Source organism: Pectinophora gossypiella, chromosome 29 (assembly GCF_024362695.1).
Source record: "Pectinophora gossypiella chromosome 29, ilPecGoss1.1, whole genome shotgun sequence".
NCBI lineage: Eukaryota > Metazoa > Arthropoda > Insecta > Lepidoptera > Gelechiidae > Pectinophora > Pectinophora gossypiella.
In genome coordinates, this window is record NC_065432.1 from 1,040,137 (window position 1) to 1,068,136 (window position 28,000).

The 28,000-nt window shown below is 39.4% G+C and overlaps 3 protein-coding genes across 4 annotated transcripts in view; 1 reads left to right on the forward strand and 2 right to left on the reverse strand.

The window, feature by feature from the left end:
- The first annotated feature begins 256 nt into the window (after positions 1–256).
- Positions 257–22,074, forward strand: LOC126379519 (zinc finger protein 227-like). Its single transcript, XM_050028307.1, has 14 exons — positions 257–488; positions 3,812–3,943; positions 4,573–5,442; positions 7,153–7,263; positions 9,193–9,323; positions 11,285–11,359; positions 13,312–13,435; positions 14,423–14,511; positions 16,543–16,636; positions 16,862–17,188; positions 17,570–17,687; positions 18,308–18,369; positions 19,507–19,590; positions 21,952–22,074. Exons 4-14 carry the CDS (start codon positions 7,219–7,221, stop codon positions 22,027–22,029), a joined length of 1,227 nt encoding a protein of 408 aa, XP_049884264.1. The 5' UTR covers positions 257–488; positions 3,812–3,943; positions 4,573–5,442; positions 7,153–7,218; the 3' UTR covers positions 22,030–22,074.
- Positions 20,174–28,000, reverse strand: part of LOC126379611 (protein LSM12 homolog) — a 59,136-nt gene continuing 51,309 nt past the window's right edge. The window contains exon 4 of the mRNA XM_050028433.1: positions 20,174–20,275. The gene's annotated coding sequence lies outside the window, so the exon portion shown is untranslated. The remainder of the gene's footprint in view (positions 20,276–28,000) is intronic.
- On the reverse strand, positions 24,066–27,996 carry LOC126379417 (alpha-latrotoxin-Sg1a-like). 2 transcript variants are annotated; one of them, XM_050028165.1, is made up of 2 exons: positions 27,851–27,996; positions 24,066–26,872 (listed from the first exon to the last, which is right to left on the reverse strand). In XM_050028165.1, the coding sequence occupies exon 2, from the start codon at positions 26,585–26,587 to the stop codon at positions 24,437–24,439; it is 2,151 nt and encodes a 716-aa protein (XP_049884122.1). In that variant the 5' UTR covers positions 26,588–26,872; positions 27,851–27,996; the 3' UTR covers positions 24,066–24,436. The 2 variants fall into 2 exon arrangements, with proteins under 2 accessions (XP_049884122.1, XP_049884123.1); XM_050028166.1 differs by lacking the exon at positions 27,851–27,996 and adding an exon at positions 27,561–27,833.

Here is a 28,000-nt window from a genome sequence, read left to right on the forward strand (position 1 = left end):
TGTATGTACGTTCTGTGGTATAATTTGAATCAATGAATAGCAGACTCGTACTATTCTTGTCTGTTTGAACATGAAATGGGACGCTGTCACCGATTAAGAAAAACAGCATTCATTACATTTATGAAGATAGTCACAAAAAAACTATCATTGTTAAGAGTGACAGAGATAACGTCGTACAAAAATCAAATGTTTATCTCATTCTATCTTAAAGTATTTCGCACTGAAATAATTTTGTAATTTGATTTGAACTGACAGCTTTTCCGCTCTTATTGATTTTCGGGAAAATTGTTTTATTGCTGAAAACAAATACTAATACAGTCATGATGGACGCGAAGTTTATTGATGAGAATGATGAGTTTCTTATACGTCAAGAGAAGATCAGAGCCTGCCGGGTGTGCTTGGCAATGGCTGACGAAGCAAAATTGCATCATATATATTCGCATCCGTTTGACTTGATAAAAACCTTCAACGAAATCTCCGGGACACCGGTAAGTATTTATTTTGTAATACATTTTCACTCGTTCTTTTTTAATAAAAGCTACGCTCTTGTCGGTGTAACATTTTCCATCTATCTGTAGAACAGCCTATATAGGTAAATCCCACTGCTGGGCACTGGCTTACCCTCAATCGACCGGAAGGAGTATGAAGCATACTCCCCACGCTGCTCCACTGCGAGTTGTCTTTCTCTATACCAAAGTTAATCCTCTGACTTCTTAAGACAACATTCACCTCTTTGTGTCATATAAGGTCTTGGTAAAACCTGCGAATTATTTTTTTTTTTGTTGTATCTACGTATACGCTCGCGAGTAGATGGCTCAAATTCAAATTCGAAATTCAAATTCGAAAATATCTTTTCTTTTTAAAAAAAGTTTATATCTAAGTTCTTGTTTTTTTTTCTTAGATATAAACTGTCTGCTCAAAAGTGCAGACAGATGATATCTAAGTTTATTGCTAAATTCTAAAGTGATTATTGTGATTTTAATGAGGGACTTTTCAGGCTATTTTCCTTAAAAACAATATAGATGAAGCTGTACAGTTTTTCCTTTGTTTAACCTTCTAATTAAAAAAAAAACAACGGGTACAAATCCTCAAAAGGAATGGGGTCACTCCGCGAAGCCTGTGAAAACCTCAGGAGGCTTCTGAGCTTCTGGAAGGACTTAGGTTGGCTTACGTAGTCAAAAATAGTATGCATAATGGGCCATCTTAGAATCTAAACGTGGAAAACAGTAACTAACCTTCTAATTTCATGGATAACAGATATATGCATCTTTTATCTTTGTTTTTGCATATAAATGATGACCCTTTTTATTACACCCAGGCACAATTACATCTTCCATCCATTATTATTTAAAAAATAAAGTTTATTATTTAAGCCAATTTTTCGCGGTCCTGTGCGCACTCCCTTCAGTCCGTCCGGCAAGCGTCCAAGTCGTCACGCCATCTCTTTCAAGGTCTACCACGACGCCTGTACCTGTCATGAGACACCCAATGCATGACGAAAAAAGTTAAGTAGGTTTTTGCGAAAAATGGAAGGGGAGGCCTTTGGCCAGCAGTGGGATCTTGTAGGCTAGATTAAATTAGATTTATCGAATAAAGCATAATGGCAATTCAATTCAATTTTTGAAGTATGGCTTCTGTTATCTTTGACAATTCTGCCAGTGTCGAGGTTGGAGATTAAACGTGGATCCGGAGTGAATCATCATGAGTCGGAGTGGTGTTGTTGTTGAATAAGTCTAAAAAAATTTACATACATACATAAACTCACGCCCGTAATCCCAAATGGGGTGGGCAGAGCCACAAGTAATCAAAGACAACTTGCAGCCACTGTTGATTCAAAGTCCTAAGATGGATATGATGAACCTTATGGTGATAAGGGATCAGCCTATCGCCCATAACATTAGTCCATCATGTTAGAGGACGCAATCCCTCTGTCGGTTTTTACGACATGCCCGGGAAGACAAGCAGCTGAACGTGTTCTATGTTTTTTATTTGCTCCCAGAACAGCATAGAAGCAAAAAAATTTCATTACTATAAACATACTTACATATATAAATACTAACAGCATAGGATATAAATATATAAGTAATTATAATCTAATTTTGTACATTTCAATATACTTAAAAAGATATAAATATTTATATATTATAGGGGGGGTGAAGGTGGGAAGCATAATGTCAAAGAGAAAACTAGGTTGGCTTCTACATATCGTCCCTTAGCTTACAACACCGCTTAAGTCATTTTTACCAACTTTACAGGAGATGAAAAAAAATGTCTTATTTAAAATATCTGTAGATTTTTTTAATGCTACTTAATACATACTCTAGTTAGCGGTTAATAAATAATTATTTATACTTATTTTGACGATTTACTTTATTTTAACCTTTATTTTCTTCTTCATCCAATGGCATTAAAATGTAAAAACCGCCAATTTTTCGACTTGAGCGGTGTTGTAAGCTAAGGGACGATATAGACAAAATTGATAGCCCAAACATGTCGTCAATCAAGCTAACAAGACAGATAATAATAGATCCATCAGTCATTAGGGATAAACTAGAAATAGACGCAAACACACCCCCCCCCCCACCCAGAAGTACTCTGTCTATTTTGATCAGAATAATAATGGGTGGAAGTTGTAATTGTACCTTGGTGTAATAAAAAGGGTCATCATTTATAACTAAAAATAGAGTTTGAATTCATGTTTGCATAGATAAATGCGACACCAAATTTTTTATGCGAATTTTGCGAATTATAATGCGTTTCTCTATTATTATTAGCAATGTGTGCGCGCATGTGTTTCGATACTGGGCCCAGAAGAACTTTGGCACCAGAATAGTACATTCATTTCCTAAAGGTTGCCTGGAAGATATTGCTACCTTAGCAATAAAGAGTTTTGTATGGATTATTTGTACATTGTGATATAAGGAAGGACTTTCCAGGTTATATTCCCCAAAGACAATATAGATGGCGCTGTATAGATTTAACATGATAATTACCTATTACCTCATCTTCTTCTGAGGTGGATTACCAACCTCATTAACCCTGGTTTACCCCTCATTACTTGGGTACATAATATTATAGTTATTAAAAAATATAATGTAATGGCTGAAGCATAAAATAAAATGGAAAAAAAAAAAAAAAAATGGAGTGACCTATCTGCCAACAAACTGCTGTGCAGTTTGGCGGACGGTACCGATGTACACACCTACATTTTTGAAATAAATCTTTAAATTTTTTTTTTTTTTTTTATAATATATACAGGGTGTAAGTGACATCGTAACGAATACTGAGGGGGATGATTCAGACCATGATTCTGAGTTGATATCTACTGGAATTTACAGTCGTAAAATTCATGAATATTTTTGTGTCTTTTTTAATTATTTTCAGTTCCATACATTTGCGACGAAAAATTCCACTTGATATCAACTCAGAATCATGGCCTGAATCATCCCTCAAAGTTTTCGTTACGATGTCACTTACACCCTGTATAAAACTAATTGGTGTTTGATATTTGGATCACATTATGTATAGAATTGTGTTGCTACCTATATTATAAGCAATGAATATGTAATTTGCATTTATTAATTTGTAGCAATAAAAACTTCATGGTGAATTTTTTAAAAAAGGTTCTAGTTCTACCTTCTCTCTACCTTCTACATCGTTCTTTTTTTAAACCTGCAAGTTCTTGGCAAAGGATTTATTTTTCATCACAGAAAAGTTTACTATTAGCGTTCCTCAATTTGTAGAAATAAAAACTCCTTCGTGTAATTTTTTTTAAGTTCCAGTTCTGCACATTCTTTTTTTAAACCTGCAGGTGTCCACGTTGGATGGCCTGCCGCACTTCCTGTGCAGCGTCTGCATCCGTATGACGTACAAGTTCAAGGCGTTCCAGACAAAATGCTCCGACACCTTCTACATGTTGCTAAGGGCATCGCAGAAGAACAATGTGAGTCAAACATAACATACATACATCATTATCAGCCGTACGACGCCCACTGCTGGGCATAGGCCTCCCCCAAGGATCTCCACGACGATCGGTCCTGCGCTGCCCGCATCCAGCGGCTTCCCGCGACCTTCACCAGATCGTCGGTCCACCTTGTAGCGGGCCTACCCGCTGAGCGTCGTCCGACTGGGGTGTAAGGGGCTTTGACACCTTTCGGAGCTCAAGCCAACCTCGCCTGCGCGCGGCACATCCTGCTGATCAACAAAAGAGGCTCTGGCGACCCACCAACACGCACTGGACCAGCGCGGAGGGCTTATGGTCCACTGCGGGTTGGCGAAGGTGTATTTTGTTAAGGCCGTATTTTGTAATGGCCGGCATAACTTGCCTTCCGAAGCACGGAATCATCTTACATTTTCCAACAATCAGGTGATGCAAACCTGCTTGCAGCAGCCTTTCTCGGCTACTATTTACTTAAGTAAGTAGTCGTTACATGAGCCATGTCAGGGGCCTTTGGCGGGTCAATAATAACCCTGACACCAGGGTTGATGAGGTTGGTATTCCACCTCACAACCCACATGAAGAAGAAGAAGAATGTTTATCCTAATCCATGCAACTATTATTTCTTATTACAGTTAAACTCAGCATACTTAAAAAGTTTAGACAAAAATTTGTACAGACATCCAACAAAGATATCCAATACAAAACATTTCGAGGTGGCCCCGACTCAAACATGCGATATTAAAGACACTGATGACGTCATGAATGACGTAAGCGACGAAAAAAATTACCACTACGAAGAAGTAGTCAAATCTGATGACACTTTACTTGTTTACGAAGAAGTAATTAGCGATAAAGCTGATACTATTGATGTTAAAAACGATTTCGATGTCAAAATAAATCATGATGACAATGCTGGAGTCACAGAAACTACGAACAGTGAACAGTTTAATGTTTCGAACCCGTTTAAAGTTGATGATGGCAGCAAAATCATCACTGATGACCTCAAAATTGCAGATACGATGATTAAAAACAATAATAATGATGATGACAGTGCGTACGCTCAGCCTATCGATTACACTATTAGCAAAAACACCGTCACAACAGCAGATTTTGAAAATAACATCAACAAAATGAATACAAGTGACGATTTTGCCAAAACACTCAAAGATGATAATACTTTTGATCACACTTATGAAGTTATAAGTGAGAAATATGAGAAAATTGATGATGATAAAGATAGGAGTATATTATGAGATGAGAAGAAGCTCCCTGGAAGCGGAGAAAAGAAAAAAAAAGATAAAGTAAAGAAAGATAAGGAAAGGGAAGCAAGGAAAGAGCAAACGGATAAAGATGAAAGTAAAGAGTTAAAAACGAAAATTGGAGATTTCAAATTTATAAAGTTTAGCAAGATTTCCACCGAGAAATACTTGCAGGACTTTTGCAATAAAAACTCTTTCAATTACGTTTTTTTGACGAAGGAACAACAGATAGAGGAAGTGCAGGTAAGATATCTGACATTCACATACAAATTCTAAAATACATATCTGTATTCAGTAGGTAACATAGTTACACTTTGAATCGTCAATTTTTACATAACGAACGTCTCATCCGCCTAAAACTACTGCAGCTTCTCACAACCTGTATAACCGGGGAAAAGAAGCTGCAAGAAAGACCTCGACAAGGGCCCTTGACGTTCTTTTTTTTTTAAATGTGTTATTGACACCGTAACGAATACTGAGGGAGATTCAAGTTCAAAATATTCTATAACTATATGGGGTAGTGATGGATTTGAACCTGCAACGTCAAAGCGAGAGGCAACCGTTCTACCAACTGGGCAACCACGGCTCTCGACGACGGGTATAACTTAAAATAAAATTAGGAGATATCCGCAGAAAACAGGCACAATTATATAGGTACATCAATACACACAGACCTCAGTCAGTAATCAGAATCATTTATTCAACGTAATTATCTTCTTTAAATATATAAAAGGAGAAACTGACTGACTGACATATCAACGCACAGCCTAAACGGCTAAACGTAGGCACTTAAAATTTGGAAGGGACGTAGCTTAGGTACTGTAGAGGTGCACTAAGAAAGGAATTCCCGGAATTCCCACGGGAACGGAAATTAGCGGGAAAATCCTTTTGTATGAAAAATCTAAACCGCTTAAGTTAGACGCTTGAAATTTGGCATGCAGGTACCTTAGTTAACTTAAAGCTTAGTTGCAACAGGATATTGCAAAATTCCCACGGAAACGGGAGTTAGCGGGAAGAAACATTTGTATGAAAAAATCGAAACCGCGTAACATAGATGTTTTCAATCTAGCATGCATGCATACCTTAGTAAATATAAAGTTTAGTTATGTCTGTATTTTGAAAAATGGGAGTTAGCGGGGAAAAAAATTGTATGAAAAAATTTTAACTGCATAAGTTAGATGCTTGAAATTTGATATGCACTCCCACATACACAAAGATCTCTCTTTTATAACACGCCATGCGGACGAAGCCGCGGGCAAAAGCTAGTCATGGATAAACTTGTTGAAGGTCAATGTAACATTTTGAATTTACGTCATTTCCCAAGGTGTTATTAATTAATGGCTTATCAAAACAAAAAGATCCGATCAGATCAATGAGTTATTAATTTATCTGAAGTGCAGACCTTTTGACCCGATCATCCATCCTATTGTCTGTTTTATTTGAAAGTTGTGAGGGCCGGACCGAATGCAGCCCGCGAGATCACTGCGACCTTGACAGATCTATTGTGACCTAAATCCCTACATTTAAATATCCTCCTCTAGACCGATCCGTTCGAATAGATCCAACGTCTTTTTGGGAGAAAGCTCCATGACTACCTGGGGGTCCATTATGTGGCCCCCAAGTGTACGGCTTCTACTATGTATGAGAGCCTCACAGCTGCACAGCAGATGTAGTGGCGTCTCATCTTCCCCTAAGCAGAATCTGCATAGAGGAGACTCGGTCAGCTCCATTCTGTGTAGGTGCTTATTGAGTCTACAATGCCCCGTAAGGGCCCGTATCAAGATCCTAACCTGCCCCCTAGTGAGAGTTAGGATTTCTGATGATAATTTCTTAGAAAAAGGTCTAATCAGCTGCTTTGAATGTTTCAGGCCAACTGAGTTGTACCCAAATTTCTTGGATTCATTTCCTAGTCGCACCCCCAGATGGTATCTAGAATCCTATTGTCTGTTGCAGGCAAGGCAGCAGTCTTGGAACTATTTATTCTCCGCGTTCAGATGCGAGCTGTGCTACCGAGGGTTCATGATCCAAACCACGTTGGAGAACCATCAGCGAATGTACCATTCGGTGAGTATACAGGGTGTTAGTGACACCTTAACGAATACCAGGGTTGGGGGGGGGGGACCATGGTATAAGAAGACCAGGGGCCTGTTTAATAAAACTTACAATTGTAAATTACAAAGACAATTTGATGTTCATTGCGTAGCTAATATGAAACTGCAAAATATTCGTGATCACACACTCCGCAATGTACATCAAATTGTCATTGTAATTTACAATTGTAAGTTTTATTAAACAGGCCCCAGGTATGCTCAATCCTATGACAAGCCGCCATTGCTAGCCCATTGATGACGTAAGTGTTACCATTAAATTGGTATCTCCAACATTTTATTGAAAATTAAGTGAATTACTGACTAATGTACATAAACTGCCTACATACGTCCCACTGCTGGGCACAGGACTCTCGTCAATCAACCGGGGGTTGTTTATGGATCATACTCCACCACGCTGCTCCACTGCGGGTTGGTGGAGGTGTTTTTACGGCTAATAGCCGGGACCAACGGCTTAACGTGCCCTCCGAAGCACGGAATCATCTTACTTTTTCGGACAATCAGGTGATTCAAGGTTGAAAAGTCCTTACCGAACAAAGGACAGTCTCACAAAGTGATTTCGACAATGTCCCCATCGGGAATCGAACCCGGACCTCCAGATCGTGAGCCTAACGCTCTAACCACTAGACCACGGAGGCTGTTACTGACTAACGTATCTAATTACTATTATTTGTCACATATCGACGGGGAAGAAGCAAATACTCCTATCTTACACAGACCTAACTGTAAGATAGGAGTATTTGCTTCTTCCCCGTCGATATGTATATAAAAATCTTTAAAACTGTAAGTATTTTTTTACTAATATTTCAAAATTTCCTTGCAAAGTAAATATAAAAACATTAGTTATGGGTAATTAATTTTTTATGAAATGGCAATACAGGGTGGGATGACGTCAGCTGGGCTAAGCTTGAAATGTTAGCTGTCACTTTTGAGCACACCTGGTTTTTTTATACCATGGTTCAGACCATGATTCTGAGTTGATATCAAGTGGAATATTCCGTCGCAAAGTTCATGATTCCTTTTAGTTTTTTAAAATTATCTTAAATTCTAATTTTTGCGATGAAAATTCCACTTGATATCAACTCAGAATCATGGTCTGAATCATCCCCCTCAGTATTCGTTATGATGTCACTTACACCCCGTACAAGTACGTATAGATAGCCCATACAAGTAGATATGGGTGTTAGTGACACCGTAACGAATACTGAGGGGGATGATTCAGACCGTGATTCTGAGTTGATATCAAGTGGAATTTTCCATCGCAAAATTGATATGTGTATTTTTTAATGATTTTCAATTCCATAGTTTTGCATTCCACTTGATGTTAATTCAGAATCGTGAGCTGAATCATCCCCCTCAGTGTTCGGGGCGATGTCACTTACACCCTGGTATACATCGAAGAGAGTAAAAAAAGAAAGATTAATATGAATGAAAAACGCTATCTTCTATCGTGTGGGTTGAGCCGCCAAAGGCCCCAGACATAACTCATGTAACGACTACTAACTTACACTAGTAAGTAGTAACCGGGACCAACGGCTTAACGTGCCTTTCGAAGCACGGATCATTTTTCTTTCGGACGATCAGGTGATCAGCCTGTAATGTCCTATAACCAAACTAGGGATCACAAAGTGATTTTCGTGACGTGGGGACACGTCCGGGTTTCGAACCCGGGTCCTCCGGATCGTGAGCGCAACGCTCAAACCACTGGACCACGGAGGCCGTTAAAAAGAAAAACGCTATTTCTTTATACTATACTTCTTCTTGTCGTTTCGATGGCATTCAGCCCAGTATTCCGCCACTCGAACAGCATCATCAGCAGCTCTCGCTATACTATACTTCTGCCTACCCCTTTGGGGATACAGGCGTGATGCTGTTATTCTTTCAGATGCAAGATCCGTTCGTGTGCGACATCTGCGGGTTCCGTTTCAAGGATAAAGCCAAGTTGTCCGAACACCAGTACAAAAGGCACTCCACCACATTCACTTGTAGGATGTGCGAAGCTAAATTCAAACACAGGTAATTTCTTTTTTTTTTATAAAATAGGCTCGCGTTTCGCCGCAATCTCATAGCCATAGAGGCAGCCAATCAGGTCGCGACACCAAACACTTCAGGTCCCCGATACCGACCCCGCCGGCGTGGTAGACGATTTCCCTCATTCAGCGCTTATCGCTATCGACCCACTAGGGTCGATTAATTCTTTCAAATATTTTTCCTCTCAGACGACGCCCTGAGCCGAGGTTCGCGCCCAACTGGGCACCCTCAGGCCTGTTGTCTTAAACGTTGTACCGGGTGAGAGCCTTCAGCGCTCCCCATTTGTCCGGCCAAGTAGTTAATGCCATCTGCGGCAAATCTGCAATAAGTCACGTCAAAAAAAAAAGGCCGCAATCTCATCTGATGTCTAGGGTTAGGGTTGCCATCTCTAAAATTTGGAAAACAGGACAAGGCGCGTGAAAACCCCGGATTTTAGAGTCCGAAAGCCGGACATGTCAACAAGATGTTTTAAACAAATTCAATGTAATAAAAAACAGCACATAATAACGGGTTCTTACCGCGTTTAAATGGGGATAGGGAGTCTCATATCCCCATTTAAACACGGCAAGAACCCGTTATTATGTGCTTTAATTATGATAATAACCGCGTAAACTTAAAACAATGTAATAAAAAACAGTTGAAAATGTCATAAATCACCCGTTTATTCATTCATTATTTTAACAAAACAGAATCATATTACAATTTGTTACAAATTGTTTATATAAATCAGTTTTTTTAATTCTAGAAATAAGAAAACAAAACCTTATTAAAATATTAAACAAAAACATATAAATATACTTGTGGGATTTCCTCTCGGAAAATTCGTGGTCCTTTTTGTGTTTGTTTAATTAATTTCAGTTCCATTTTTCATTTGATATCAACTCAGAATCATGGTCTGAATCATCCCCCTCAGTATTCGTTACGATGTCACTAACACCCATACCTACTTGTGAGAGTGTAAGTGACATCGTAACGAATACTCAGGGGGATGATTCTGACCATGATTCTGAGTTGATATCAAGTGGAATTTCCTCTCGGAAAATTCGTGTTTTTTTTTTGTGTTTGTTTAATTAATTTCAGTGCCATTTTGTATTTGATATCAACTCAGAATCATGGTTTGTGTCGTCTCTCTCAGTATTCGTTGCGGTGTCACTAACAGCCTGTGTACTTACTACAGTCATTACAATAAAGGACGACGGGTCAAAACGTCCCCCTCTACCAACAGTTTTCAAACATATCTCATTCGAAGCGTCTTAACAAGTTGATATTTTTGTTTAGTTTAGCTGGAATTCGGGTTTTTTTTAGTATGAATTTGGGTACCTCCTGGGTACCTACTTACATCAGCGTCATCATTTTCCGACAAACCTTTTTTTATTTATACATATTAGATTTAGACTAATGCCCGGCTGACTCGACTCTTCCTCCACTCTACTCTTCCTCCACTCGACTCTTCCCCCACTCAACACTTCCTCCACTCGACTATTCCTCTACTCGACTATTCCTCCACTCGACTCTTCCCCCACTCAACACTTCCTCCACTCGACTCTTCCTGCACTCGACTTATCCTCCACTTGATTCGTCCTTCAATCGACTCTTCCTCCACTCGACTCTTCCCCCACTCAACACTTCCTCCACTCGACTATTCCTCTACTCGACTATTCCTCTACTCGACTATTCCTCCACTCGACTCTTCCTCCACTCGACTCTTCCTCCACTCGACGCTTCTTCCACTCGATTCTTCCTCCACTCGACTCATCCTCCACTCGACTCTTCCTCCACTCGACTCTTCCTCCACTCGACACTTCCTCCACTCGACTCTTCCTCCACTCTACTCTTCCTCTTTGGAGCATTTGGTACTCTAAGTTACTTCACGTAATAAAAGGGGGGGGCGGGTTTCATACAGTTATGGTCCTTTTCATTACATTTCATTAAATTTGTTGTTACAGCGAGGAGGCCAGCCAACATTACAAGTGGCATCGCGGTATCACGTTCCCATGCGAATACTGCGACAAACAGTTCTAGTAAGTATTTAGATACTAAAGGAAATAGCGTTTTTTTAACGGCCTGTATGGTGTAGTGGTTGAGCGTTCTGCTCACGATCCGGAGGCCCAGGTTTGAATCCTGGTGTTTTGGATCTACCTACTCCACTCCAATTCCTTTTTGGCTATTTGGGTTGGATATTGATGTAACGGAGGAACTGTTTAATAGCAAGTAACACACACGCACACACTCAAAAACACACACACACACACGCATGCACACACACACACACACACACACGTGCGCACACATAAACACGCACACACTTTGTTTGTTTAAATATAACCTTACTTTTTTTATTTTGTAATTGTTACAGTTAGATTATTTATTTATTTATTTATTTATTGTTACTTGCATACTTTACAGCTAACATAATTTATATCATTACAATAGCTTAAATTCTTGTTGGCCAATTAAAAAGTATGACAAATCAAATTTTACATTATAATAAGAGCGAATACATAAGACTTACACTTAATTAAAAACAGCTGATAAGATGAGATGAAATGGAATAAAAAAAAATAAAAATTAAAAAGAAAAAAAAATAAGGGAATACACAACACATGTTGCACAAAGAGATCGGTGTGTGAGATTGTTAGGGTGTGTATGCGTGTGAACTAGGTGAAGAAAGGTGTATTGTAGGTATGTATGTATAATTTATGTCTGCATGTTGTTACAAATTTTAAAGAAAATAAATTACGTCAGCTATGATGTGTGATCCGGTTCGTTATCAAATATAGGAAACTGTGTTATAATATTACTGTTTCCACAAATATGTACGACGGAACCCTGCCTTCCAAGTCACAAGTTTTCCACTTAGTTTGGAAGTCAGTGGACCATGCTTTGTACCATGTTCCGGTTAAAAATAAGCTCAATGTATTAAACATTGTTACTGTAACTGTTAACAATAAACTATTATTTATTTATTATTCGAAGAATAATTCTAATTTAATTCTATTCCATTCCACACACTGTTGTGATCATGGCACTTGCAACAGTGTCGAAATGTCGGGAGTCTCATATCCGTGATTTAAACGCGGTAAGAACCCGTTATTATGTGTTTTAATTATAGTATTTAGATAGTAAAGGAAATAGCGTCTTTTTTAACGGCCTCCATGGTCCAGTGGTTGAGAGTTGGACTCACAATCCGGAGGCCCCAGGTTCGATCCCCGGTGGGAATTTTGGATCTACCTACTCCACTCCAATTTCATCGGTCGTCGTGATCATGGCACTCGCAACAGTGTTTATTTATTTATTTATTTATATCTAATAGTACGAACACGTCACCATTACATAATGGAAAAACAAGGTTCCTTTAAGAAACCAAATAAAGATTAATAAAAAATTAACAAACAATATTAATAAAAAAACATATACAATGGCCCCAATTCCTGCAGACACCTCCTAATTTTACTTTAAGTTATACCTGTCATTTTCCTATCCGCCGAAAAGGAAAGGGACGGATGATTGACGGCTCTTAATTTTAGGATGAATGAGTAAATGAATGTATAACCCGGGAGAATCAAAAAGGTATCTCGTTGGTATGCCAACCGTTTCATATGTGCTGTCAACTTAATTCTGCCGAGTAATTAGCCAATGCAAATTTTTTATACGGTTGTTTTAGATTTGTGCTTAAAATTGACGTGTTCCATAAATTTTATGCTTGTCGATTACCCGTCCCTTTCCTTTTCGGTGGATAAGAAAATGACAGAAATAACTTAAAATAAAATTAGATGGTGTTTACAGGAATTAGCACCAATTAACTATTATTGAAATTATTTAAAGTAGAATTAAGAAAAAATCAAAGTGGTACGGTCTAAAATCTTAATAACATCACTAATTAATTAAGTGTTGAAATATCGGGAGTCCCATATCCCTGACAATAACTTGGTAAGAACCCCGGTATTATATGTTTTGGTTTTTTTTCTTGCAGCAGGAAAACGAGTCAACTGACTCACATGCGGCTCAACCACGGTACGGTCAAATGTATAGTTTGCAATGATCGGTTCGTCAGCCAACAGGAACTGCTCGCGCATGCGCTCAGGGAACATAGGGATGTGAGTATTTATTCATTTATTTACATTTCACGACTTTACAGTGCAGAAGCGCCAATGCGCCGTGAAACTTTCAATATAAACAATAATATAATTAAACATATGAAACTTAGGTGTAAACAATATAAAAACATAAGACAGGGTGTCAGTGACATCGTAACGAAAACTGAGGGGGATGATTCAGACCATGATTCTGAGTGAATATCAAGTGGAATTTTCCGTCCCAAAATGCATGTATTTTTTAAATTATTTTCAATTATATATTTTTACGATGTCACTAACACCCTGTACAAGTACATACAAGTAGATAAGGTGTTAAGTGACACCGTAACAAATACTCAGGGGGATGATTCAGACCATGATTCTGAGTTGATATCAAGTGGAATTTTCCGTCGCAAAAGTATGGAACTGAAAATAATAAAAAAACACTAAAAATTTCATGAATTTTCCGACAGGAAATTCCACTTGATATCAACTCAGAATCATGGTCTGAATCATCCCCCTGAGTATTTGTTACGGTGTCACTTAACACCTTATCTACTTGTATGTACTTGTACAGGGTGTTAGTGACATCGTAAATGTATAGAAAAATACATGCATTTTGGGACGGAAAATTCCACTTGATATTCACTCTTCTGAGTGAATATCGTACCTTGGTCTGAAACATCCCCCTCAGTATTCGTTACGGTGTCACTAAAACCCTGTATAAAGCTGGTAAACATTATATTATGTTTGTTTTTTATGTTTGCGAAATTTGATGGTAGGGCTGGCAGAGGAAGACCTAGAAGGACTTAGGATGACCAAATTGGAGATGTCCTTAGAAAAGGTTCAGTACGATCTACTCTGAACCGGCGTGCGTGTATGAAGCGATTGATGAATGAGGAGGAAGCAAGAGAAGTGTGTCAGGATCGAAGCAAATAGAATTCTATAGTCTCTGCTTACCCTGGTGGGAAATAGACGTGTGTTGTATGTATGTGTGTATGTTTGCAGTCATTCTGCTTGCTATGCAACACCCAGTTCTGCAGCGCTGGTGCCTTGAACACACACGTGTCCACCGCACAGTGCGCTTCATTGAGCTTGTAAGTACATTCATTTATTCAATAAAAAATAAATTAAAAAAATTAAAAAACCCCCGACCAAAAAAAAGTACTCAATTATTATGACAAAAGGTTAAAAATACTAAACCCTACAAAAAGCAAAAAATAACTTATCCCACATATGCTTGCAAGCAAACTGAGCGTGTAACATTCCTATCACACTTAACAAACGACCTGATGACCTTGAAGACCTGAACCGATTTCCACCAAACATAGCTAAGAACACTCTCGACTGATATACCTTTCAAATATAAAAAGCCGCATTAAAATCGGATCATCCGTTTGGGAGCTACGATGCCACAGACAGATACATACACATTTACACAGACACGTCAAACTTATAACACCCTGTCGTTTTTGCGTCGGGGGTTGAAAAAACCAGCGGGCCTAGCACCGTCAGCACGCAACTCTATCTCGCCGCGACAGAGATCGTCTGTCTCTTTCTGTGCAGTACTGTGAGAGAGTGACGGGTGACGTATGTCGAGGCGAGAAAGAGTCAGTGAAAAACCGTTAAAAGTGACAGTGAAAAGTGACATATCACAAAAATCACATTGTGATCCCTAGTTTGGTTAAGACATTACAGGCTGATCACTTCATTGTCCGAAAGTAAGATGATCCGTGCTTAAGAAGACACGTTAAGCCGTTGGTCCCGGTTGCTACTTACTGATGTAAGTAGTCGTTACATGAGCCATGTCAGAGGCCTTTGGCGGCTGAATAATAACCGTGACACCAGGGTTGATGAGGTTGGTATTCCACCTCACAACCCACACGATAAGAAGATAATTTATCTTGAACCTAGTGCACTACTTTATTTTTCACGTGACTTATTGTAGATTTGCCGCAGATGGCATTAACTACTTGGCCGGACAAATGGGGAGCGCTGAAGGCTCTCACCCGGTACAACGTTTAAGACAACAGGCCTGAGGGTGCCCAGTTGGGCGCGAACCTCGGCTCAGGGCGTCGTCTGAGAGGAAAAATGTATGAAAGAATGAATCGACCCTAGTGGGTCGATAGCGATAAGCGCTGATTGAGGGAAGTCGTCGACCACGCCGGCGGGGTCGGTATCCGGGTCCAGAAGTGTTTGGTGTCGCGAGCTGATTGGCCGCCTCTATGGCTAGAGTGATCGGGTCGTCGGGATCGTATATTACGTCCTTCGGACGCGGATACTTTTCAGTACCGTCCTTACTACCAAGCCGCTACTACCAGGGGGGATTTGGGTGGTTAGTGCACGACCCGATGAATTACGAAAAAATGATTATGAATGAATGAATTTTAATGAATGAATTTTTTTTTTTGGCTTGAATCACCTGATTGTCCGAAAAAGTAAGATGATTCCGTGCTTCGGAGGGCACGTTAAGCCATTGGTCCCGGCTATTAGCCGTAAAAACACCTCCACCAACCCGCATTGGAGCAGCGTGATGGAGTATGCTCCATACCCCCTCCGGTTGATTGAGGGGAGGCCTGTGCCCAGCAGTGGGACGTAATATAGGCTGTTTATGTTATGTGTGAATTTTATTTCAGATCTAAATCCATATTTGTTAGTAACAATGTGAACTTAAACTATGTTAGTACCTATCCTACACACACATTACACATACATAGGAACTGCCAATTTTCTATTATTTACAACAGGATCCTCCTCGTAACATATCTTGAGCGCACATGCATCTTATGCATGCATGATTATGCTTGTGGATTACGGTTGTGTTTAGGTTGAATGTGTTAGACGGAAGTTAAACTAATATTATTTTGGAATCACTGTTTACTTTAATAAGGTTTTACACGAGATTTGACAAGATTAAATAACAACAACTGAAAACAACCCGGTGAACACAAACACAGATTAACAAGAGAGAAAGAAATATGGCGACACCGGAAAAGGTAGTAGGTAGTGCCAACCAAAAATATATTTAATCATAGAGGCGGGCGGGCGCTCGGATTGGTCGTCCGCTGCGTGTTTGTAAATGTGCGTTATTTAAAAGTAGAGGTGCCACATGTGCTTGTTATTTCCAGGACTTGTGTTCAGTGCGGAGCGCTGTGCACCACAAAAGCGTTGCTACGCAAGCACATAGAAGAGAAACACGAACAAATATTTACTTGTGAATATGTAAGTTGTATACAATTCTTCTTTGCGAGTCGATAGCGATCGATATTAAATTTTGCTGACCAGTAATTGGCCACGCTTACGGCATTGTCAGTGGCTTCGTCAAGTTCTTTATTAGTGCAGGTGTTAGGGCATTTAGGACAGCATAAAAGGTGAGCCATAGTTTGTGGTAATACTCCACACGTACTCATCGCAACCATCAACCTTTACTATATTTTTTTGTTTCAGTGCAAAAAATCTTACACAAAGAAAACCAAACTGATCAGCCACATTTGGAAGAAGCACGAGAGACCGCCGAAAAACCGTTTCAAACCCAGAGTGACCCCAAAACCCGTTGAGACCAGTTCAAACCCGGTTGTAACCGGTTCAAAACCGGTTGAAACCGGTTCAAAACCCGTGGAGACCAGTTCAAAAGCCTTAGAAGAGACGGCGGTTAAGAAATCGAAACCTGGTGACACAAATGATACTAACAGTAATGAACACTGTGCTAAAAATGAGACAAAAATTGATGCCAAAAATGCCTACACGTGTGACTTGTGCGGGAAGGGTTGTAAGGTTAGCAATTAATAATTATACATTTGTACATTTTTAGAGTGGCAGTAAGTTGCCGGAATAGGTTTCAATGGTGCCAGACTGGGTTTCAATGGTGCCAGAATAGGTACCAGAATAGGGTCCAATTGCGCCAGATTATTTCAATGGTGCCAGAATAGGATACAATGGTGCCAGTATAGTTGCCGATGGTGCCAGAAAGTTTCAATGGTGCCCGAATGGGTTTCAATGGTGCCAGAATAGGTACTAAAATAGGGTCAAATGGTGCCAGATTGTCTCAATGGTACCAGAATAGGGTTCAATGGTGCCAGAATGGGTTTCAATGGTGCCAGAATAGACTTCGATGGTGCGAGAATGGCCACCAATATACTATTTCTGTCGTTCCAGACGGCGCACCGCCTGGTGTCCCACATCGCCACTCACACCTCGGCATACTCGTGTCCGGTATGCCACAAGCGGTTCAGTTCCGCTGTCGCGAGGACCTACCACATCAGAATACACACAAGTAAGTATATTTATTTTATTTCTTTTATCGTTAAAAAATATATTATTCATTTTATGCAGAATCTGCAACGGTAGCCTCTGCAGGCATATATAAAAATAAAATTATCAAATTCTGATTTACTAAATAAAGACAGATCTAAAAATAACGAAAAACATTATCTTTTTTTGCTATTTAACTTATTTATGAATTTATAAAGAAAAACGTAATAATAAGTCCGGCATTTTATCACGTTTTTCTATGACGTCACAGAGTGCTTTTTCATACAAATTCCATAGTAATTTCGTGTTTTGACGTTTAGTATCCCCGATACCGACCCCGCCGGCGTGGTCGATGACTTCCCTCAATCAGCGCTTATCGCTATTGACCCACTAGGGTCGATTAATTCTTTCAAATAACTTTTCCTCTCAGACGACGCCCTGAGCCGAGGTTCGCGCCCAACTGGGCACCCTCAGGCCTGTTGGTTTAATCGTTGTATCGGGTGTGAGCCTTGAGCTCCCCATTTGTCCGGCCAAGTAGTTAATGCCACCTGCGGTAAATCTACAATAAGTCAAGTCAAAAAAAAGACGTTTAATAAAAAAAGTAACTGATTGACTAGTTAGTAACTAACCTTTTCCTTGCAGGGGACAAGCCGCATGAGTGTGCTCAGTGCGGCAAATCATTCAGGATGCCGCATTCACTGCGGGTGAGTGGATTTTTAGTAGTTTATTTATTTATTTAAAAGGTACACACAACAAAAAAAAAGGTAACAATTGTAACGAAGCGCACTAATGCATCGATCATGACCCAGCTCCAAATAAAAACTCGTCTATCCACTATATGCCAACAACGCATCCTTTCTTATTTCGGCCACACGATGCGCAGAGGTGATGACAGTTTGGAGAAGCTGATTGTGGTTGGGAACACTGAAGGCAAAAGATCGCGTGGTCGTTCACCGACTAGATGGACTGACCAAGTGAAAGACGCGTCGTCATCCAAGTTCTACACAATAGTAAGGGAAGCGCTGGACAGGAACCGGTGGAGGCAGATCATACGCTCCAGGTGCAACCCTGATGCTGACCACGATCCTCAGATATGAGGGACCGACCAAGAGAGAGAGAGAGGTAACGAAGCATTTCGGACCAGACGAGTATTGTAGCGACATCTTGTGGTTTCTAACGTTTACAACGTAATTTTATGGCATCACAGATGGCGCTGCGGGGTTATCGATGGGTCGAACCTTTTTTTAAAAAAGGAACCCCCGCAGATGAAAGAAACCACAAGATGTCGCTACAAGGCTCGTCTGGCCTGAAATGTTTCGTTACACAATCATAGCATGAGAAAATAACAGGTTACAGATGTGGGTAATAACTAGATTGAAACCCAAAACGTGTAAGTATACACGGCATGGTCAGGAAATTTTGTAACGTGAATTTAAAAAACCCCCGACCAAAAAAATGTACTCAATTATTATGACAAAAGGGTAAAAATGCTAAACCCTATACAAAGCAAAAAAAAACTTATCCCACATATGCTTGCAAGCAAACTGAGCTTGTAACATTCCTATCACACTTAACAAACGACCTGATGACCTTGAAGACCTGAACCGATTTCCACCCAACATAGCTAAGAACACTCTCGACTGATATACCTTTCAAACAAAAAAAATCGCATTAAAATCTGATCATCCGTTTGGGAGCTACGATGCCACAGACAGACACACATTTACACACACACACGTCAAACTTATAACACCCCGTCCTTTTTGTGTCGGGGGCTAAAAATAAATCGATGTCACGAAGGAGCCCGAATAAAAAAGTTATACTCTGTTTTATGTTAACAGGCACACATGGAAACTCACATATATACGTGCTCTGTCTGCCAGAGACCTTTCCCAAATGCCATCGATCGACGTGTACATATGAAAGTAAGTAATCTCATGCTAACAGCCTCCGTGGTCTAGTGGTCAGAGCGTTAGGCTCACGATCTGGAGGTCCGGGTTCGATTCCCGATGGGGACATTGTCGAAATCACTTTATGAGACTGTCCTTTGTTTGGTAAGGACTTTTCAGGCTTGAATCACCTGATTGTCCGAAAAAGTAAGATGATTCCGTGCTTCGGAGGGCACGTTAAGCCGTTGGTCCCGGCTATTAGCCGTAAAAACACCTCCACCAACCCGCAGTGGAGCAGCGTGGTGGAGTATGCTCCATACCCCCTCCGGTTGATTGAGGGGAGGCCTGTGACCAGCAGTGGGACGTATATAGGCTGTTTATGTAATCTCATGGTATAAGAAAGCCAGGTATGCTCAATCCTATGACAAGCCGCCATTGCTAGCCCTTTGATGACGTAAGTGTTACCATTAAATTGGTATCTCCAACATTCCAAGGACGTAAATTACTGACTAATGTATTTAATTTATATCACTTGTCACATATATAAAAATCATTAAAACTAAGTACTAAATGTAGTTTTACTAAATGTTCAAAATTTCCTTGCAAAGTGAATATAAAAGTATTGGTCGTGGGTAATTTATTTTTTACAAAATGGCAACACAGCGTGGGATGACGTCAGCTGGGCTAACCTTGAAATGTTAGCTGTCACTTTTGAGCATACCTGGTTTTCTTATACCATGAGTAATTTGTAGCTGTGTGACTTTTTTTTGACGTGACTTATTGTAGATTTGGTATATAGGTTAGGTATATATATTTGTATGTATGTCATATATTTATTTACATACATTTATTGGTAAGTTGTACTTACAGTTTGTACCCGCAATCTTTCGATTTTTTACATTGTTCCTCACCTTATGGTTGTCTGGAAGAAATCGCTTTAAGCGATTAGGCCGCCATTTGCCGTGTACTTAGTTAAGAGTGTTTTTGTAATTATTTCTTTTTTTTTATTTTGGTGCAAAAAAGTGTAGTTGTACATTGTTTTAAGTTTACGTGGCCCCGATTCCTGCAGACATCTCTTAATTTTACTTTAAGTTATACCTGTCATTTTCTTATCCGCCGAAAAGGAAAGGAACGGATGATTCACAGCTCTTAATTTTAGGAAGAATGAGTAAATAAATGAATAACCCGGGCGAATTTTTAGACGGTTGTTTTAGATTTGTGCTTAAAATTGACGTGTGTTCCATAAATTTTATGCTTGTCGATTACCCGTCCCTTTCCTTTTCGGCGGATAAGACAATGACAGATATAACCTAAAATAAAATTAGATGGTATTTACAGGAATTGGCACCATTATCATAATTAAAACACATAATAACGGGTTCTTACCGCGTTTAAATGGGGATATGAGACTCCCGATATTTCGACACTGTTGCAAGTGCCATGATCACGCGGTAAGAACCCGTTATTATGTGTTTTAATTAAGTGTAGTTGTATTTGTATTGTATTGTAGATTTGCCGCAGTTGGCATTAACTACTTGATCCGAGAAAGCTGTGTGTAACAACACTTCACACAAACCTCGTTTTACACAAAAATCTGAATCATTTATTCATCATGGCTTATGAACAAATGTTATTATAATTTAAAGGAATAATGGCCCTGATTCCTGCACACACCTCCTAATTTTATTTTAAGTTATACCTGTCATTTTCTTATCCGCCGAAAAGGAAAGGGACGGATGATTGACAGCTCATAATTTTAGGAAGAATGAGTAAATTAATGAATAACCCGGGCGAATCAAAATGTATCTCGCTGGTATGCAAACCGTTTGACGTGTGCTGTCAACATAATTCAGTCGGGTTATTGGCCAATGCAAAATTTTTAGACGGTTGTTTTAGATATGTGCTTAAAATTGACGTGTGTTCCATAAATTTTATGCTTGTTGATAACCTGTCCCTTTCCTTTTATACGGATAAGAAAATGACAGATATAACTTAATATAAAATTAGATGGTGTTTACAGGAATTAGCACCATTTTGAACATAAAAATAATTAAATTTTGTATTTTTTAATAATAAGTATAATTTTCAATAATTTTATTTTCAATGTACCATTTCTTTATTATTATTTTTTTTATGTATATTTGTACGCGTGCACGCAGGCCGAACACATCACAACATTGTTATTTGAATAATTTTACCACCATTTGTATTTTATGTGTTAGGTTCTCGCAAATAAATTGATTTTGGTTTGATTTGATTGATGAGCCATGTCAGGGGTCTTTGGCGGCTCAATAGTAACCCTGACACTAGGGTTGATGGTAGAAGAAGATTCGGTACTTTTTTTTCTTTTTTGGGAAAGCCCGTAATGGTTGGCTCATAAATAACTCTCTTCAACAGATTCACACACAACAAAAAGCGGTCATGGTAGTCATCCGCAGCGGTGAGTCTTCGCCCCGAACTTCCCCGGAGCCCTAGGTACTCCCCGCCACAACATAAGCAACAATTTTTTTTTTATACGTTTGGAAATGCGTTACGCATACCACGCCGCCCGGGGGGGCGACGTGATTATGTGGGACTCCCCGGGTCCATACCCACTAAAACCCAACGATGTTCCTCCTTGCCGCCGTGTGGCGGGGATACGGGAACGCAATTGCACACAACCGCGTCCCCGCCGGCGGATGCCCTTTGGGGCCCAGCGCCCATGGGAGCGCGTCAAGCGCCTCCGCCGAGGGCTGCCCGAAACTCTAGGGGAGCCCTACAGGCATAGGCTACTATCTAGGGAATGCAACCCCGACTCGAGATCGCAAATTCGAGATCCCGCGGGATTGGAAAAATCAATCCCGCGATATCCCGAAATTTTCGGGGGTTTTTTTATACCATGGGGTTGGCAAATGTAATTAACGCTTACGATAATTCTTACACCTCTGGATGTTAGATAAATATGTAATATAGTCGTAAGACCGAATGTCCTTTTAAAATCCAAAGCCAATTGTTTAACTATTGTGTCTGGCAATCTCGGTCTTAGGAGGTTAAACAGGGTATAAGTGACATCGTAACGAATACCGAGGGATGATACAAACCATGATTCTGAGTTGATATCAAGTGGAATTTCCTGTAGGAAAATTCATGTCAATTTTTGTGTTTTTTTTTTTAAAATTATTTCCAGTTCCATACTTTTGCGGCGAAAAATTCCACGTCTGAATCATCCCTCGAAGTTTTCGTTACGATGTCATCAACACCCTAATATAAGTTAAATATAAAAAAGAAAATGTTTTTTGTTAGGTTTAGGTCTGTCTCTATTTAGTAATCAGAATTTCATAATTTATCTTGAGCCTAGTACGGTCACGAGCATTAATATGTATACACTTTGGTACCATGTCACATTCACTTTTTTGACAAATTCAACTGTAAGTCTCACGCACCGTAAGCACGCGACTCTTTCTCGACGCGACAGAGATCGTCTGTCTCTTTCTGTGCAGTACTGTGAGAGAGTGACGGGTGACGTATGTCGAGGCGAGAAAGAGTCGCGCGCTTACGGTGCTAAGCCCGATGGTTTTCTTATACCATGTACGTAGTATTATTCTTTAGTGACGGCATGAAATTCGCCCTGGCCTCCTTTATTACTCCGTGGAATTGTAATGTAATAGTAAACATAAATTATAATCACAAGTAACCATTTTAAAAGGGTAAATGTAGTAACTGTATCAAAACAACTTGTGTATTACATATTTAAATAAAAATACATTAAAATTGAAAAAGCCTTTTATTTTTGCCTCTGTATTCAGACGACTCGGTGGCGCAGCGGTAAACGCGCTCGGTCTGCGATTGTTGAAGTTAAGCAACTTTCGTAAATGCCGGGCATAGGATGGGTGACCACAAAAAAAAAGTTTTCATCTCGAGCTCCTCCGTGCTTCGGAAGGCACGTTAAGCCGTTGGTCCCGGCTGCATTAGCAGTCGTTAATAACCATCAATCCGCACTGGGCCCGCGTGATGGTTTAAGGCCCGATCTCCCTATCCATCCATAGGGAAGGCCCGTGCCCCAGCAGTGGGGACGTTAATGGGCTGATGATGATGATGATTCAGACGACTAATTTCACGACTATGGTCAAGTCTGTCATATGTCAAATTGTTAATTCGTCAAGTCCTATAGCGCGTTTGGCATAGTCGTTACGTATGCGCCCGATACAAGGATAGCAATATCAATACGTAATTTAAGTTTTAATTTCGCACACATTCCATCACGCAGGCTCACAAACACTATCTATTTGTAGTAGTATTTTTAAATTATTTTTCTTATATTTCTTACGTATTTTTTTAATACTTTCTTTATATTGCTCTATTGATAACATTATTAATGACCGTATTTCTGGAGGTGGAGGCCTGGAGACTTAACACAGGGTATCCTAGTTTAGGCTCCAGCCTCTACAAATATTATTAATGTTCATGTTATAAAATGATTGTAAATTAGTATAAGAACGATGTTATTTGTAAAGGAAATAAATATATTAATGATAATTAATTGGGTAAACCCCAACAATTATATTGCTTTCTGGGGTTGCCTCACCTAATGTAATGTTAACTAAGAGAAATTATAAACATTTTTGATTTGAATATACTGTGGTGGACTCAACTAGTTGGCCAGCTAGTTCCGCCCACATGCAACAGATGGCGCCACATTCAATAATGCAGTCTTCAAGCAGTCGTGAAACGCGATATCAAAGTTTACACAGCAAGACGCATATATACAACGTTCAACATAACACCGTTGGATCGTCGATCCCTAGTCACACTACCAACTTGTGGCTAGCGGGGTACTATGCTCAGTTCGGTACCCCGAAAACATCCTTTGACGGCAGCACACCCTCGCCGCCAACACCTACACCTACCCTGAACTTGTTTTATACGTAAAATGCTGTATCAAATCTTGCCTTGCTGCTCTTTCAGGTAACTTAAGGACGTCGGATAGGTTCCCATCGCCATTATCCATGAGTAAACTGATAATCTCCACCGAAGAATGTTCTACTGCCAGTTGTAGTGCGCTCACACCGTCTGCTGTCACTTTAAAGACGCCATCTTTATCTAAAAAATACTTAACTATATCCACGTTGCCGTTTACGATAGCCAAAGCGAATGGCGTCCTACCCTTCTTATCAAATCCATTAAAATCAGCTTTAATATCATCAATCATGTACTTAAGTATTTGCAAATGTCCCTGATCCGCTGCGTGATGTACAACTGACCAGTTATTTTCGTCCAAAATTGTAAAATCATCTCCTTTTTCTATCAAATACTTCACAATTTCAAAATGGCCGCTGTTCGCGGCAAAATGTAATGGCGTCCATAAGCTATAATCTACAATTTTAAAATCAAGTTTTTTTTCTTCTATTAAGTATTTTAAAGTGCGCAATCTGCCGAAGCCTGCAGCAAAATGGACAGTTGTTAGACCTAAACTTGTTTTAGCTTTAATATTTGCGTGTTTTTCTTCTATTAAGTACTTTACTAGCTCGTCGTGTCCATTGACTAAAGCCCCGTGTAGTGGCGTCCACATACCATCATCAACAATGTCCGGATCTACATCATTTTCATCTATTATATACTTTACTATGTCTAATCTACCAGTGCACGCCGCCAAATGTAATGGAGTAACTCCATCAGAATCGCGCACAAGTAAATTACATTGTTTTTCATCAACTAAAAATTTGAGGGCCTCTAAATGCCCATGTTCTGCCAACAAATGAAGCGGCGTCACTTTTGACTTGTCAGCTTTAAGAAAATCGGCGTCTCGATCGTTTACCAAATACTTGAATACATCTACAATCCCGTAGACATCCGCTTTAGCAGCATATAAGACAGGTGTGCGTCCGCGATCATCTGTACAATTGACCTTAATTTTATTATTCTCTGCAAGATATTTCACCATTTCTAAATCACCGACTTTGACTGCGTGATGTAACGCACTGCGCCCAATCTTATCTTTTATGTTTAAATCAGCATTTTTCTCATCGACTAAGTATTTTATAACGTCTAGACTATTGGATGATGCAGCTATAAGCACACACGGTAGACCATAATCATTCGTTAGGTTCATATCGAAATTATTTTCTTCTATTAAATATTTGACGACGTCCAACCTGTTACAACTGGTAGCAACATGTAATGCATTATTGCCTTTGTCGTCAGTAGCTGAATTATCTGAATTATTAGCGAGATATTTAAATATATCAATGTCCATCACGGCATAATGCAGAGCTACTTTCTTAGTAACGTCGATATTTACTTTTCTATCTTCCACTAAATACTTGACTATGTCAAAATGTCTCTCCATAATAGCACAATGTAAGGGTGTGAACTCGTTATCGTCAGCATTTATACAATCGACGTGTTCGCCTTCTACTAAGTATTTTACTGCGTCCAAATGTCCTCTACGCGCCGCGTAGTGCACAGCATTGTCATTTGCAGCATCTTTCATATGCGGATCGGCTTTATGTTTAATGAGAAGTCTCATTACATTTATGTGGCCTTCTTCGGAAGCCCAGTGTAACGCAGATGAACCATTTCGATCAATAGCGTTTACGTCACCTCCTTTCCTTATAAGCGCTTCTACTATATCGTCATTACCCCTCCGTGCCGCCCAATGCAAAGGAGTTTCTCTATCTTTATTACTTATATTAAAGTCGCAATTTCTTTGCAAAATCGTCTTCGTTATTTCATGGTTACCTTTTTTAACAGCAAATAATAAAGGTGTGCATCCAAACGAATTTATTTTGTTCAAATCGATTTTGAGCTGTAGAAATATATTGACAACGTTTTTAAGGTTATATTTTGCAGCCATGTTGATTATGGTCATGCTGTCACTTTCAAAAACAACATTGAATGAGTGATCTTCATCAAATGCTTTATCTTCCCATTCTTTGTACACCTCAGTATCTATAGATAGAATACTAGATTTTAATTTGCTGATAATGTTGTCAGTGTTAAGTTCTTCATCTTCATCAACGTTTTTTAATATTTTCTGCCAGTATTCCTTTTCCATTTTCGTGGGGATTTGTACGACTTCAAAAAGAAGATTTTATCTATTTTCGTGTTTTTTTAACTTTCGTTATTTTTGTAACGTTCACTTTCTCTTGTGTTGTAATGAACTGATGACCATCAAACCAGATGATCCAGGTTCAATTCCTGGTCTGGTTTAATTTAGATAAGTTTTTTTTTTAATTGTGTCGGTCTGGCTGTTTAGACACCAGTCCACATTGCTGAAGAATTATGCTCCGAACCCCCGATCGATGAATTGAGACTCCGTATTTTGTCTGTTTTTTGTAACCTAAAAAAGTAATGTTTAATAAAGTAACTAGGTAGTGGTAGGTGGCGGTCGAATGGCATTCACTACTTGCCCGAACAAATGGCGTGTCACCCAGACAATTATGTTCAATAGTGGGATATACACGGATGATTTCCAAGCAAGTTGTCATAGATTTACGTGCTGAAGATCAATGATCTACCCTATTACCTATCTATTATATTATTGGCTATGAAATAAGCTATTTAATTATGATTAAAAATATCATCATCATCATCCCTAGCATTATCCCGTTTTCCACAAGGTCCGCTTACCTAACCTGAAGATTTGACAGGTCTGGTTTTTTTTTACAGAAGCGACTGCCTGTCTGACCTTCCAACCCGGGAAGGGAAAACCAGCTCAATACGTCACATTCACATACCTACCTCCGAAAATGTATTTCTCGGAAATGTGGGTTTCCTCACGATGTTTTCCTTCACCGCTGAGCACGTGACAATAATTCATGATCCAAACATGAATTCGAAAACAAATTCGACAATCCAGTTTAGGCCTGTGCTGGATTCGAACCTGCGACCTCAAAGTGAGAGGCAAACGTTCTACCAACTGGGCTACCACGACTCGGCTGAGATTAAAAATATCGTAACATTTAAATAAAGATAAATGTTATAAAGGTACCTACTTAATATATCTCTACTACTTATATTATACCCACCTAGTTTTTTTTTCTTAGGTTTTGACTTAGCGAGGCTTGCGCTTTTGCCACAGACGAAGATAGTGGAACGAATAGGTATAGGTAGAAAAAACAAGGAACGGAATGTAAACAGAATCAGTAGGTATGGTAAAGGATAAAAATTAAATATTTACAGGTACCTAATTCTATATAAATAATTAAAATATCATAATAGAGAGATTTGTAATTTAAGGTCATCAGTAATAACACAATGATAAATATTTGTGTATATCTGGATTGATACTGACCAACCGAACCGCCTACTTACTTACTTTATTAAACACTTTATTTAGGTTATGGCAATGGGCCGCTAACACAAGCGGTAAAAAGAAAAAAACTCACATTTTAAGCAAATAACACGGTAGATCACAAATTCAAAACAGACGAAAGAGTACACATACATAGAAGTTGAGTAGAATGAC